The sequence below is a fragment of the Balaenoptera musculus genome, chromosome 5 (genome assembly GCF_009873245.2).
Source record: "Balaenoptera musculus isolate JJ_BM4_2016_0621 chromosome 5, mBalMus1.pri.v3, whole genome shotgun sequence".
Classification (NCBI taxonomy): Eukaryota; Metazoa; Chordata; class Mammalia; order Artiodactyla; family Balaenopteridae; genus Balaenoptera; species Balaenoptera musculus.
Genome location: NC_045789.1, coordinates 52,954,781 through 52,967,286, shown reverse-complemented (window position 1 = coordinate 52,967,286; position 12,506 = coordinate 52,954,781). Strand labels below are relative to the sequence as shown.

General features: G+C 35.1%; 1 protein-coding gene across 1 annotated transcript; it reads left to right on the top strand.

Annotated features, from left to right (window-relative positions):
- The first annotated feature begins 5,398 nt into the window (after positions 1-5,398).
- ODAM (odontogenic, ameloblast associated) lies at positions 5,399-11,994 on the top strand. The gene is given in 10 exon segments (XM_036853911.1): positions 5,399-5,449; positions 5,540-5,605; positions 6,123-6,170; positions 6,747-6,980; positions 7,424-7,471; positions 9,270-9,374; positions 10,197-10,244; positions 11,068-11,139; positions 11,567-11,728; positions 11,965-11,994. Coding segments are annotated over 10 exon segments (864 nt in total).
- Positions 11,995-12,506: the final 512 nt, after the last annotated feature.

The window sequence follows — 12,506 nt, the reverse complement described above, 5'->3', positions numbered from 1 at the left end:
CAGAACAATCATCATGCAATTGTTCAACAAATATTTGAATACCTGATATGGGCCAGGCACCATTCTAGGCACTGAGGATAAAGAAGTGAACAAAACAAAGATTCTGCTCTAATGAAGTTATACTCTAGTGATGGAAGGTAAAAAATAAAAACAAATGTTTATGAGTAACACTAAAAAGAATAAATAATCAAATAAGTAAATAAATATATCAGTTATGAGACACTGGCACATGCTTTGCAGGGAATTTAAGTAGGGTGATATGACAGAGGTGACTGCTCTAGATTGGGTAAGAGTCTGGGAACATCCTTTTGTGGGGTGATTCCTAAATTGAATGACAAGAAGGCATCAGCCCCTCAGTGGTCAGAGAAAGGGCATCCCAGGCTTAGAGAACAAATACAAAGTTCTCAAGGCGGGAATAAATTTAACGTGTTCAATATTCGGAAAGAAAGCTGGCATGGTTGGAGCTTAGCGAACAAGGACCCGAGTGAGAAGCAACAAAGTAAGAGAATAAAACAAGGATCCGATAATTGAGGGCTTTATAAACCAGGTTAGGTGGAAGAAGAAAAAAGAAATAGAGTAGGAGATAAAGGAAGAAAAGGACTAAATAGATGGAAGAAGGCAAGGGGAAAAGAGAAGAAAAAAGGAAGACAGGCTAGCAAATATTTTGAGCAATAAAATATTGCTGCTGTCAGAAGGCATAAAATCTTGGTGCGGTAAACTTTTAATGTAACAAAATGAAAAACAAGACAATCCACAGAATTTTGAGAGAGGCTAAAGCATACTGACCTGGGCTACTAGGCTCCCTTGACAGGACGTTCATAGGAGAGTGAATGACCACAGCATGGGCTCGGCTAGATGTCTGAAAGGGAGAAAGCAAGAAATCAGCCAAAAACACTAATCTTAAATCAAGTTACTAGAACTACAAGATTTTGATTAAAATGGATGTATTTGTTTCTGGGAGGTTATAGTACAGAAAAGAGGTTGGGGTCAAACTCTGATGACAGGTCCAAAAAGAAGAAATAGATACAGGGTTCTGTATTCATAAAGAGCAAGGGACACAAATAAATACTCTAGATAGAGGTCCAGTAGAAAAAGAAACCAGTTCAGGTCAGGGGACAAAAGAAGTGATTTTCTGAGAAGGCGGATGATGATTATTCCCAGACCAAGATGGGCTATGTTGGGGGGGTGTGCTTCCACTGCACACTCCACAGGCTGCACTTCACGGCATCCCAGGTAGTCGTCATCCTATAGCCCAAGCTTCGTTGTGGGCTGGCTTCTCAGTTACTCTGCAACTCATGGGTCTTTTTGTGAAAGGAAGAGGTGTAGATTATTTTTCTTACTACCTCTATTCCTGAACAGACTACTCCTAGAAATTATACTTTATAGTCATAATTTACATGCACATAACTACCAATCTTAAATATAATAAAATTAGACTCATATTATCAAGTCAGAGCCATAGTGGACATGTGATCATTAATATCCAGTAATGTACACTATTAAACAGAGGGATCACTTTAGTAAATTAAAAGTGAACACTATGTAACAGAAGAGATTTGATTAAGAGCTTGCTTATTCTCTGTATTTACTACACAGGCTACTGTTGAAATAATTGTTAGCATCACAAAACCTATTGCCTTCATTGAGATGAGATTTATTGTTCAACTCTGGCAATATATGAAAATACCCACTTTTACCATTTATTATTTTTATCTGCTAATTATCTTTGGAATTGTGCTATGCATCTCTCCTCTCTGGTTAGGTAGCTTGGTGCCTTAGAAAGGCTACTTGGTTAAGAATCAAAAGACCTGTATACTGGGCACGTTTGTGATACTTTTTTGACAGTGGAAGAAACAGCAATTTCCGTGAAGGCAGAAACAATGTCTGTTTTATTAACACTAATTTCTCAGTGCCCAGAAAGGACATGAACTATAGAAGCTGCACAATAAGTATTTGTCGTATGAATAAATGAAAGGAGGAAGTCACTGAACCTTCTGTACCTCAGATTTCTCATTGAAACGTGGCAGTGATATATCTGTCCTGCCTAACTTGGTGCGTAATTAGAAGTTCCTGGAAAAGTATAACTCATAAGCAAGAAATTTATTTTTATTATAAGCAGTGCTAAAATTCAAATTCGATTCTCTTAATCCAAAGAATCTACTTGACAACGGTTCTCTGTAAACCTTTTAATTGATTTTCAGGTTAGATGAACAACAACATAAAAAGCAGAGATAACATTTTGAAAGGCCTAACTTATAACCCATTGTTGTTTCTGCTTCATCATTTATGTTATTGGAACAGAGAAAAGATACAGATAATTTCAAGGGTACATAATCCAACAGTCAGATGTACAATACTTGGCATTGTTATGTGTTTTTGTACTTCTATTTGAATAAAGAGATGTCTGGTGTTCTGGTAATTGAGCTAAAATAAAATAATGAAGTCACGGTGACAATACTTGGTTCAGGATTTCCTCATCTTCAGGTTCCTCTGCTTAATGTCCCTGCCCCTTAATCCATACAGACTGACATTGCTCTGCGCCTGGATGACCTTCCTCTCCCCTGAATGAAAGAACCCATTTATTTAACAAAAGCCAATGGAATACCTACTGGGTGACTGACATGGGATAGAAAAATTAGTAAGTTCAACACAGTTGAGTGGGAGAAACAGACACAGACACTATTCACACTACAGTGTGATAAGAATTAAACTAGAGCCCCTTGCTATTTTCCTTCCTACTCAGAGGAAGGAAACTTTGCCTCCAGAACTTTGCCTCCGGTGACTTAGGAAATTGAAAGCGATCACATAGGAAAGCATAGCCTACCTTTTTTCCACTTCAACTTGTTGCATAACTAGAGAGTTTCAACTGCTTTTCTTTAGAATATTCAAGTAATGGAAAATAAAAACAAAATGAAAACAATGACAGAAATCTCCTCCCAACTACCTTCAGATTTGAGGAATGCAGCTAGGTGAAACTGTTCATCATCAAGGTAGTAATGTTCACATTGACTCTATTTTGGCTGTGTAATAGAGGTGCTAACTTTTTCAGTGCTTGGCCCTGACAACTTTCTGGCTCAGTCGTGGGGTTAGCTGCCTAAGACCCTGCACAGTGCAGTAGCAAATCTCAGGAGACTGAGAGCTTATGGTTTACTAAATTTAATTTGACACTATTCAGGATAAACTAAGGTCAATCACTAAAAACATATCATCAGGCAATTTAGAGCCATCACCCATTCAACAGACCTACTGGATTTTCCAGGTAACAATTGGTTAGATTAACCAACAACCTGGTTCTAGTAAAATCTGCATTAATATCTGGCCTAACAGATAAATAGTTATAGATAAATATATAATTTATAGATAAATAGTGTTCTAACTATTTAACTAATCTAAAAAGACAACTCTTCTAAATCTTGGGATGGTTCCTTTCTTCAATCCTTGTAGTAGCTTCCCTGCTTTAGTAAAGAAAAGAGTCTTGTTATCTTAAGTATTTTTTTGTCCCTGTAGTTTTTGTTTTGGCTAGATAGTAAATGGTATAATCATTTTATTATTAATGAGTTATTCAAGTTCTAAGGGTCTCATTCTACTAAGAAAGACAAATTGATTATAACTTTGTTTCCCTGCATGATAAGGCTACCGTTAGTTGTCCAAGATTAAATTAACCAAAGAACTCTTGCACAATGGAAATTCACTGTTAATACATTATCACAAAATTTGTGATCTTTGACTATTTATCAGAGTGGGGTGAGTATTAACAATAAAGGAAAACAAGACAAATGCAAAACTCACTTTATGAAGAAAATTTAAATAACAATAATGGGCAAATAGTAATACTTAAGTTGTATTTTGAATGCTAAAATCATATTTAGCAAAATAGAATTTTTTAAAACACAAAGCATTCACTCTCTATTGTTTTTAAAATGTACGCCATCATGCTTCATATTTATTAAATTATTTATTCCAAGCAACATGATCACCTGGAAACACATGTCACAGACACATAGAGATTTAGCTATATTTTAAGGATTTAATTCCTAGGTAAAAGGAGATATACTGGTGTTTTTAAGGTTGAACCTAAATTAAATTAGCTCATATTTACTCAGTCCAGCACTGAAGAACCAAAGAATCTTCACTGCCCCTAAAGAGGTTTTGAATTTTTGTCTTTTAGGCCCTCGCCTTATGTCTAATAATTTTGTATTTTACTCTTAAAATAAAAATAATCACCCATTAATCCTTGAATAAAGTCTTTTAAAGTTGCTCTATTAAGGTATCCATTTTAAGGAGGGTAAAAGAAGGAGCAGAGAAAAATTATTATTCTAGAAGAATTAGTCGTAACCAAAGCAGAAGCCAGGAATGATCACAGGGAAACATTTCTGAGGATAATTTAATGACATTACTAAAACTGTGGGACTCCATATACCACCTAGTTGATTAAGAAAGGAGTTATTAACTAAGCCATTGTCTGAAGCCCACTCAATCACTGGTCCCTTTGAAAAATGATTGGTCCTCCTCTTCTAAAGATGGGGTTTTAAAATTTAAAAGAAGCTCCAAGCAGCAGAGCCAAAAGATAAAAAGGACACAGACCTTGAATGAGTCTAGATTTCTCTTCATAGGTAAAAGAGTAGGGTAAGATATCAAATCTTTGCTTTCATAATTTTAAGAACACAAATCAGTCAACTCTGCAGGATAAGCTACCAAAGTCACCCTAAATGCTTGTGTAGGTCAATGGTTTGAACTAGGGCAGGAGTTTTCAAATCTGGAGGACAAGAAATAATATATTTCCACGGGTTAGACTATAAATCAGTATTACAGTTTAATTTTATAAACTATTTCCTTGAATTAGAAAAATTTTGACTCTGTCGCTTAGTTTTAATATATTTTAATGTTATTAGGCTTTTAAATCGACACTACCTGGTACTGAACTGTTATTGTCAGACCTTTATTGTGGTATTCTTATCACTACATTAAATAGACAATAAAATTGTTTGCATAATAAAGACCTAGTTCATTGACCTCAGTCATGGGCCTCCCATGGTCCAAAGGACCCACTACCTACAACGTAGAACAGCACAGGGAATGAGGCCATCTTGTTCATAAATTCATTCAACTACATCACATGCCACCAAATGAGTTATTTGGCGCAAGCTAAAAGGAAAAGCAAACAATTTTGGTTTTTATAAAATGCTGCTCTGAGAAAAAGAATGAGTTCTGTTACAGATATTTATAAATGTCCCTTTTTTATTTTAAATCCTAATATATAAGTAAATACTGTAAAATTCAGCCAACTACCCTTCTGATTGAACAATACCAGCTAATTTATTGTCATCATGATTTTTACATAGAAAATCTTTTTTAAAGCTAAGTTTCACAACGTATTTTCTAGATATTTCATCTGAAAATGAAAACTATAATTCTTCTTGGGATACTGGGAGCCACAATGTCAGCCCCAGTAAGTGATGTCATGGTACAATTGAAATCATTGTGTGAAACCCATAACAAGTCTTCTTTTACCATTTCTGTTTTTTGGGTTTTTGTTTAGTTTATTCCACAGCGCGTTATGTCTGCAAGCAACAGCAATGAGATTAGTTTAAATACTTAAAACAATGTCCCCCAGTTTTTTTATTTCTTTGTTTTATAGAAACCCAGTGGGGAAGAGATAAAAAGCTTTCTGTTGATTTATCTTGCAATTCTACCCACTAGCTCTTTATATCCAAATGCATTTCCAATGTTTATGTTTGTTTTGTATACCAAGTTGTTTCTAGAATATTACTTTGCCTCCCTTGTTTGATTGCAAATTCTTTAAAAGCAGAGACAGATTCTTGTATACCTTTTTGTTCTAATAACACCTGATATGGTGTAAATAGGTGTTTAAGAGCATAAAATGACTAACTAAACCACTGGAATGGGCTAAAGTTGTGCAATCTCATATACAGCAGGGAAGAGGTAGTTAAATCCTAAACTCTAATCACTGTCATTTATTATAAGCTTAGTAAGAAAACATCTCACCTTTAACAGGAAATTATGATCAGCTAGCTCTGACTTGTGCTATATTTGTAGTAAACGTTCTTAATAGTTTTAGCATGTGTAGTAATCTTGTTTTCATATTATCTTTCCTTCTCTAGTTACTTCTGAATCTTAATAATGCTCAGCTTCAGCCACTACAGCTTCAGGTACCCCTACCTCAATAATTATTTCAAGAATACATTTCTACCACTCATTTCTTGTGGTACTTGGTACGAGAACAAAATGTTTTCTGATTCCATTTCTAAAATCTTAATTTTTAAAGTTATGAATTTGTCCTTTGTATTCTAAATACCATTTGTTTGAAGACTAAAGTAAAAACTGTAATCGGGTGAACATTTATTTATTGAGAACTTGTTATATGCCAGGCACAAACTCTCATAACTATGAGATATTTAAATTAACCATTTTACACAAAGTCATACTCAGCTAAGTGGTAAAAAAAAAAAAAAAAAAAAAAAAAATTTGAAACCAGTCTGGCAACTGCAAAAACTGTAGCCTTTATCCACCCCATTCTGCCCCATATGTCACATTATGGACACTGGGGATTTAGCATTGTTCCTGCTGCTTGCATGGCTCACAATGTGCCAGGATCTGCCCTTTTTTATAATGGAGCAATGGAAATATAGAAATTGTTTACATTTTGTCTCCTTCTTGCTCAGGACTGATTTTAAATTCTTTTTGAAATGAAAAAGAAATGCTTCGTTCCTTTTGTGTCTTCCCAGGGTCCATTTAATCCATGGATTCCTCCTTTCCCTGGGATTCTACAACAGCAGCAGCAGGCTCAAATTCCAGGACTCTCCCGATTCTCTTTATCAACTCTCGACTGGTTTGCTGGACTGGTCCCAAATCAGATACCATTCCCAGGACGGGTCAGTTTTGCCCAAGAAACCCAGGCAGGACAGCTGGACCCCTCACAGCCTCAAACACCACTGCAGACCCAACAGGGCCCTAATAACGTAAGTCGGGCCTCTTCCATCTTGTTACTCAGAAAAGAGATAATGCACATGGAATGTGAAAAAGAATATGAACCAGCTTTGAAATAAGACAGGAGTTATTGAGCAAGAATTCTTTCTCATAATATGTTTCTACCATCACTGGAAGTAATTCCTTATCTTTCTGATTTCTGACATAAAAAATGCTATTTAAGTCAGCAGTCTAGGATCACGGTCACAAATCAAAAGTGTTAAAACATGTCTTGGAAAGGATAACTAAGCAAATTTCATCTTTAAAAAAAGGGCAATTTGCATTAATGATGGTACACACAATAGATGACCTTTTGTTGTCATAGAAGTCTGCTAATACAAATTATACATTTATATGGTTAGGTCTAAAGAAAACAGCTCTGGAATTTTAAATTAAAAAGTCAAGTATAACTTTTTTATAATTCCTTTTTTGACAGGTTATGCCCTCTGTGTTCTCCTTCAAAATGCCTCACGAGCAAGGACAGGTAAATGAAAGGAATACCATCACTCCTATACAGAGATGGCTGTATACCCTGTCCATTGAATGCTTCCTTCTATATTTGTAGCTCTGATTCCTATAGCAGGGCTACAAACACGTACAGTGCTATCACAATCTAGATACCACCACTGCTGGGCTGGTAACAGTTTGTTAATATTAGGCTCACTTAAGAGTTCCAAAAGAAAGACCAGCTGAGACTCTTCAGGACCCCTGAGTTTCCAGGACATTACTGTGTTGGGAATTAAAGAGCTCACTAAGCCTTAGGTTGTGTCCTCTCTGCACCTAGAATGCTGGCATTTGGTAACAACTCTGGAGAGATACCATGGGCTGACTTTGTCCAACCCTAAATTTTGGTTCAGAGAAAGATGCATTAATCTGATAAAATACCATATGATATAGAGAGAGTTTTTCTGAGTTATGCTCAAAATATTTCCAGGTTGTTGTATATTTTCAGTTTAACTCCAATATTACAGTCAAATGGTGGTGATTTCCATTAAATAACAGAATCTTTAAAAAATGAATGCAAACTAGTAGAATCGTTAAAGTAATATAGAAAACCCTCTTAATGTTTGGCTAGTTAATTTTATAATATCCTGGGCTCAAAGAAACAGGGATATGGATAAATTATATTATTCACCAGCAGAATACTGACCATTTTGTAAAACATTACACCACTTGGCTTTAGTGTAATCATAATTATGTAATTTTGTCCACCCCTAAATAAAAGTTACCTCTAGACATTATCTCATTCTATGCCACAGCATTTAGAGAGTTAGATACCTGACAAGTGGAATTACTTCATTTTAAGGATCAAGAAACTAAGTCTATGAGATTAAGTTCCCAATCCTAATGAAAATAAATAGCTGAGTTAGAATATAATTCTTCACCCTTCCTTTAACCACCTAACCAGTGGCTCTCCAACCTGGCTTTGCATTAGAATCTCTGGTGATGATTTTGAAAATTACAAATGCCCGGACCCTGCCCCACACCTAATGAATCAAAACCCCATGAGTAGATCAAAACTGATTATCTGTTAAAATGTTCAGTTAGTGTTTTTGATTCTTAGCCAGGGTGAAGAACCACTGTACAAAATATACCTCTTCTCAAACCACAGTTATCATTTTTTTTAGCTCTTATATCCAATAAGGTCTCATTTAATTATACAAGGAAAGAAAATAACACACAAAACCCCATGTATGTACAATGATCCTCATTTTCGATAAACACATATGCATATACAGACATAAGTGCAAGCCAATACATGATAATGTGGGTGGTGAAATTGCAGGTGATTTTGTTTGTTCCTTGTCTATTTCTGGATTTTTTAAGTATTCTACAATACTTATGGACTGTTTTAATAAAATGGCAATTATTAAAGGAAATACGTTCCTGAGAATTCATTCATGATGGTAGAATTTCTAATACCATGTTCTGCAGAATATACAGTCTCAAAAAACTGTATGGAAAATGCTGCACAGGCTGTCTTCTTAGATATTTGCAAAGTAATTTATACATAAAGTCCAAGGTGCCCTTTTTAAAAAGCCTGTTATTAGTTGAAGTCACTACTTCCTAATGTGTCTGACCAAGCAACCTTGAAACAAAGTCCAGTGTCACTTGCAATACAAGTTTACTCTAAAGTTTGGGAAGGACTGCTTTATGTGTTCTTTCGTTCATAAAATTGCTAAATACAAATCAGCTTTAATATAATATTGATATTAGAGGGTTTTTTTTTTTTAAGTCTTGCACTAAAGGAAGCTCTTCTGTACTTTTCTGTTTACAAATAGATGCCTCTGTACTACCCAGTTTACGTGCTCCTACCCTGGGAACAGCCTCAAGAAACAGTCGCACAGTCACCTCCGCAAACTGGACAGCTGCTGTTTGAGGAGCAGGTACCACAAGTGTTTGATTTTAGTTTGACTAGTTCCACCTGAGAATAAAGAAGATAAGGTAAATTTTCAGAGAAGAGAATATCTGATTATACTCAGTGCAAAAACGCAACAGCTTGAACTGGTGGTCATAAAAGGATACAGTGCTTTCTTTTAACATGTCACTAATTTGGAAATATACTCCAAGGCTGAATTTTGAAAGAATAAAGTCAGTGAATGGACTTCAGTCGAATCAGAGGCCAAAATCTGAATCATATTGGAAAATGAAGTTTTCTAACTTTTAAAAATCTACCAGCATCCCTTTTCTCATATACATGTGGTTATTATTTTTTTAGATAGCTACCATGATAAAAGGCACTTATGATCACCAGATCTTGAGGTAAAATGAGGTAACATTATTTTGAGTTTTGTGGACCTGCAATAAATTGGTAGAATTCTAATATAAATTCAGGTGTCTCATACATAACTAGATTTTAATTAGAATGGAAATTAGTTTTTTTTTTAATTTATCATCACTTAAAACTTGCCTAACCAATTACAGAAAACTGAAAATTATGCTTTAAATGACTGGTAGTAGTACTTCCAACGAAGTCACATTAATTTAAAGAGAAAGGGAGAGTTTTAACCTAGAAATCATATGGTGGTAAAAGGATGCTTGGTAATTTAACAATAATTTTTACCACCTAGAACATATAAACTTTCAAAAAATTCTTTACTATAGTATAAGATAGATATACATATATATATATTTCAGTAATCATTTACCACTACATTATGACAAAAATCATCAGAGCAAACCTAATGCATTTTTCTAAATTCTGACAGATGCCATTCTATACTGAATTTGGATATAGTCCACAACAAGCAGAACCTGTAAGTAAATGTATACCTTTCACTAAAAAAAAAAAAAAAAAAAAAAAAAAAAGAACTAACTTTTGAAACTACTTGCTTCACAAACTATTAAATGTATCAGAGCCCTTTAGCCAAAAACCACCAGGAACACACCCCTAGTTGGACAAAATTGGATTTATCCACTCATTGTAACAGGGGAGAACACACCATGGAGAACTGTGGGGTGTCTTAACAGGAAGGTATTGGAATGCCTTCTTACAGGGTCTGGCCTTGTGTCAGGTGAGTTTGGGGTGAGTTAAAGGAGTGATGGTTCACCTTGGATTGGGTGTTCTCAAGTAGTGGGGGTAGTTCTGTGATTGGGTAACTTTCCAATTCTTACCTAGAAGGTAAGAACAATGGAGAGAGGCAAAGGCTGTGACTGGTAAAGAAACAGGAATTATTCAGATTAGCCAGGACCTAAGGATGCCTGGTATTTCATGCCTTGCACAGGGACCTTGCTTTGGACAAGATTACAAAGTGGTGTTGTTTTGATTGTACTTCATCATGTTCAGAGGCGACCTTGTCTGACGTTGGTGTTCTGCAGGATTGTTCATGTACAACAGGAGAACACGAAGGTCCAGAATAGAATGTCAGGACAGCTCCTGAAAACACTGCAGCAGAGTTATTGTGTCAGTCCATTTTCTCAGCGTCAGGAGCTGCTTTTCTCTTTCTCAAATCTAAATTATTTTGTTCGTCTTTAAGAAACTAATTGAAGAAGTTGGGAAGGGTTTAACTGCCTTGGGTGCAAAACAACATATTTGATCGATTAATAATTTAGACTTTTTTAAACTTGGCAATTTTTCAGGTTATGCTGAGAGGACAGCAGCCGCCAACCTTTGATCCCTTCCTAGGCACAGCTCCTGAAATTGCTGTGATGGTACGTTTCCTTACCACACTCTGCTAGCTACTGTAAATCAGCAACTGACAACCTGCAGGTCCCTGCAGTACTGTTAATTTTAATGAAAATGTTATTATTCCACACAATTATTACTCCTTCCCCCTGTAATCTTTTTCCAAGCAAGATTCAATTCACTCAGTTCATCAAATAGTTATTGAGGGTTACTATATGCCAGATACTCTCCTTGGGTACACTCATTTAAAGTCAGGTATTAAGACACATCCATGTTTGCTGGCATATATTCATAGTCTTTCTAAAGGATAGATTATAATCTAGAAAATTAATAAAGGTATTTACTTCTCAAATAAAATCCTTGCTTTGCATCTCAATCCTATTGCTTTATATTCTTCCCAATTTTGACCTTGTCCTTGAACCTGTAACCACTTTTTTTTTGTCACCCTTATAGCCAGCAGGAGGAGCGTCACCATATTTACAAAAAGAAATGATAAATTTTAAGCACACCAACGCAGAAATTTTCATTCCTTCAACTTCACAAAAACCCAGCACAACAAATTTTTTTACTTCTGCTATGGACCCAACTATTACCCCAGAACTCATGGAAAAGAAGGTAGAGTAATCAAAGATTCATTTTATGTAAGAAATTGATGTCTAATAGAAAGTATAAAGTTAGTGCTTAATTTATAGGACTTAGTCATGGAAATAATGACAGTTAAGATATAGTAGAATATATGGTCTTAACCTTGAATCGGAAGACCAATAATTGCTTATGGATAATCAATTAATCAGAATATAATTTAATTTTGATTTAATAAGAGCTTCTTATGCATATCCTTTTTTCACTAGGCCAAGACCAATAGCCTAAAGGAACCATAAGATGTTGTCCTTATCATTCAGAGTTTGGGGTAGGTATTTGCCAAGAAGCATGCCTTAAGTACCATGACATGTTGTAAGTTAAAAGAAAAAAATTGTAAGGAGAACTAATGAAAAGGTGTACACCAAAATAAAAAAAACAAGTTAGTGCTTATATATTTCTACAAAGCTAATAATAATTAAGAGACTTTAGCAATTTTTTAAAAATCAAAATAAATTTTTGAGGATCATGTCTGCCTATGCCATAAACTTGGCATAAACTCTGAAAACACAAATAGTAAATATACTAGTCAATGTATAGACATTACTGTAGACATGTCTATTACTATAGACATTACATGTAGACAGTATAGACATACTGTAGAATGTAAAAGACATTCTACAGATACTATATACAAAGTCAGTACTCCCAAATCACCACTTCACTTTGCAAGCTAAAAGTTGTAATAATGCCAATACATCTGTATTAGTTTGGAATGAAATAAAGTCTCAAAGTGATAAAAAATTTGTACAAT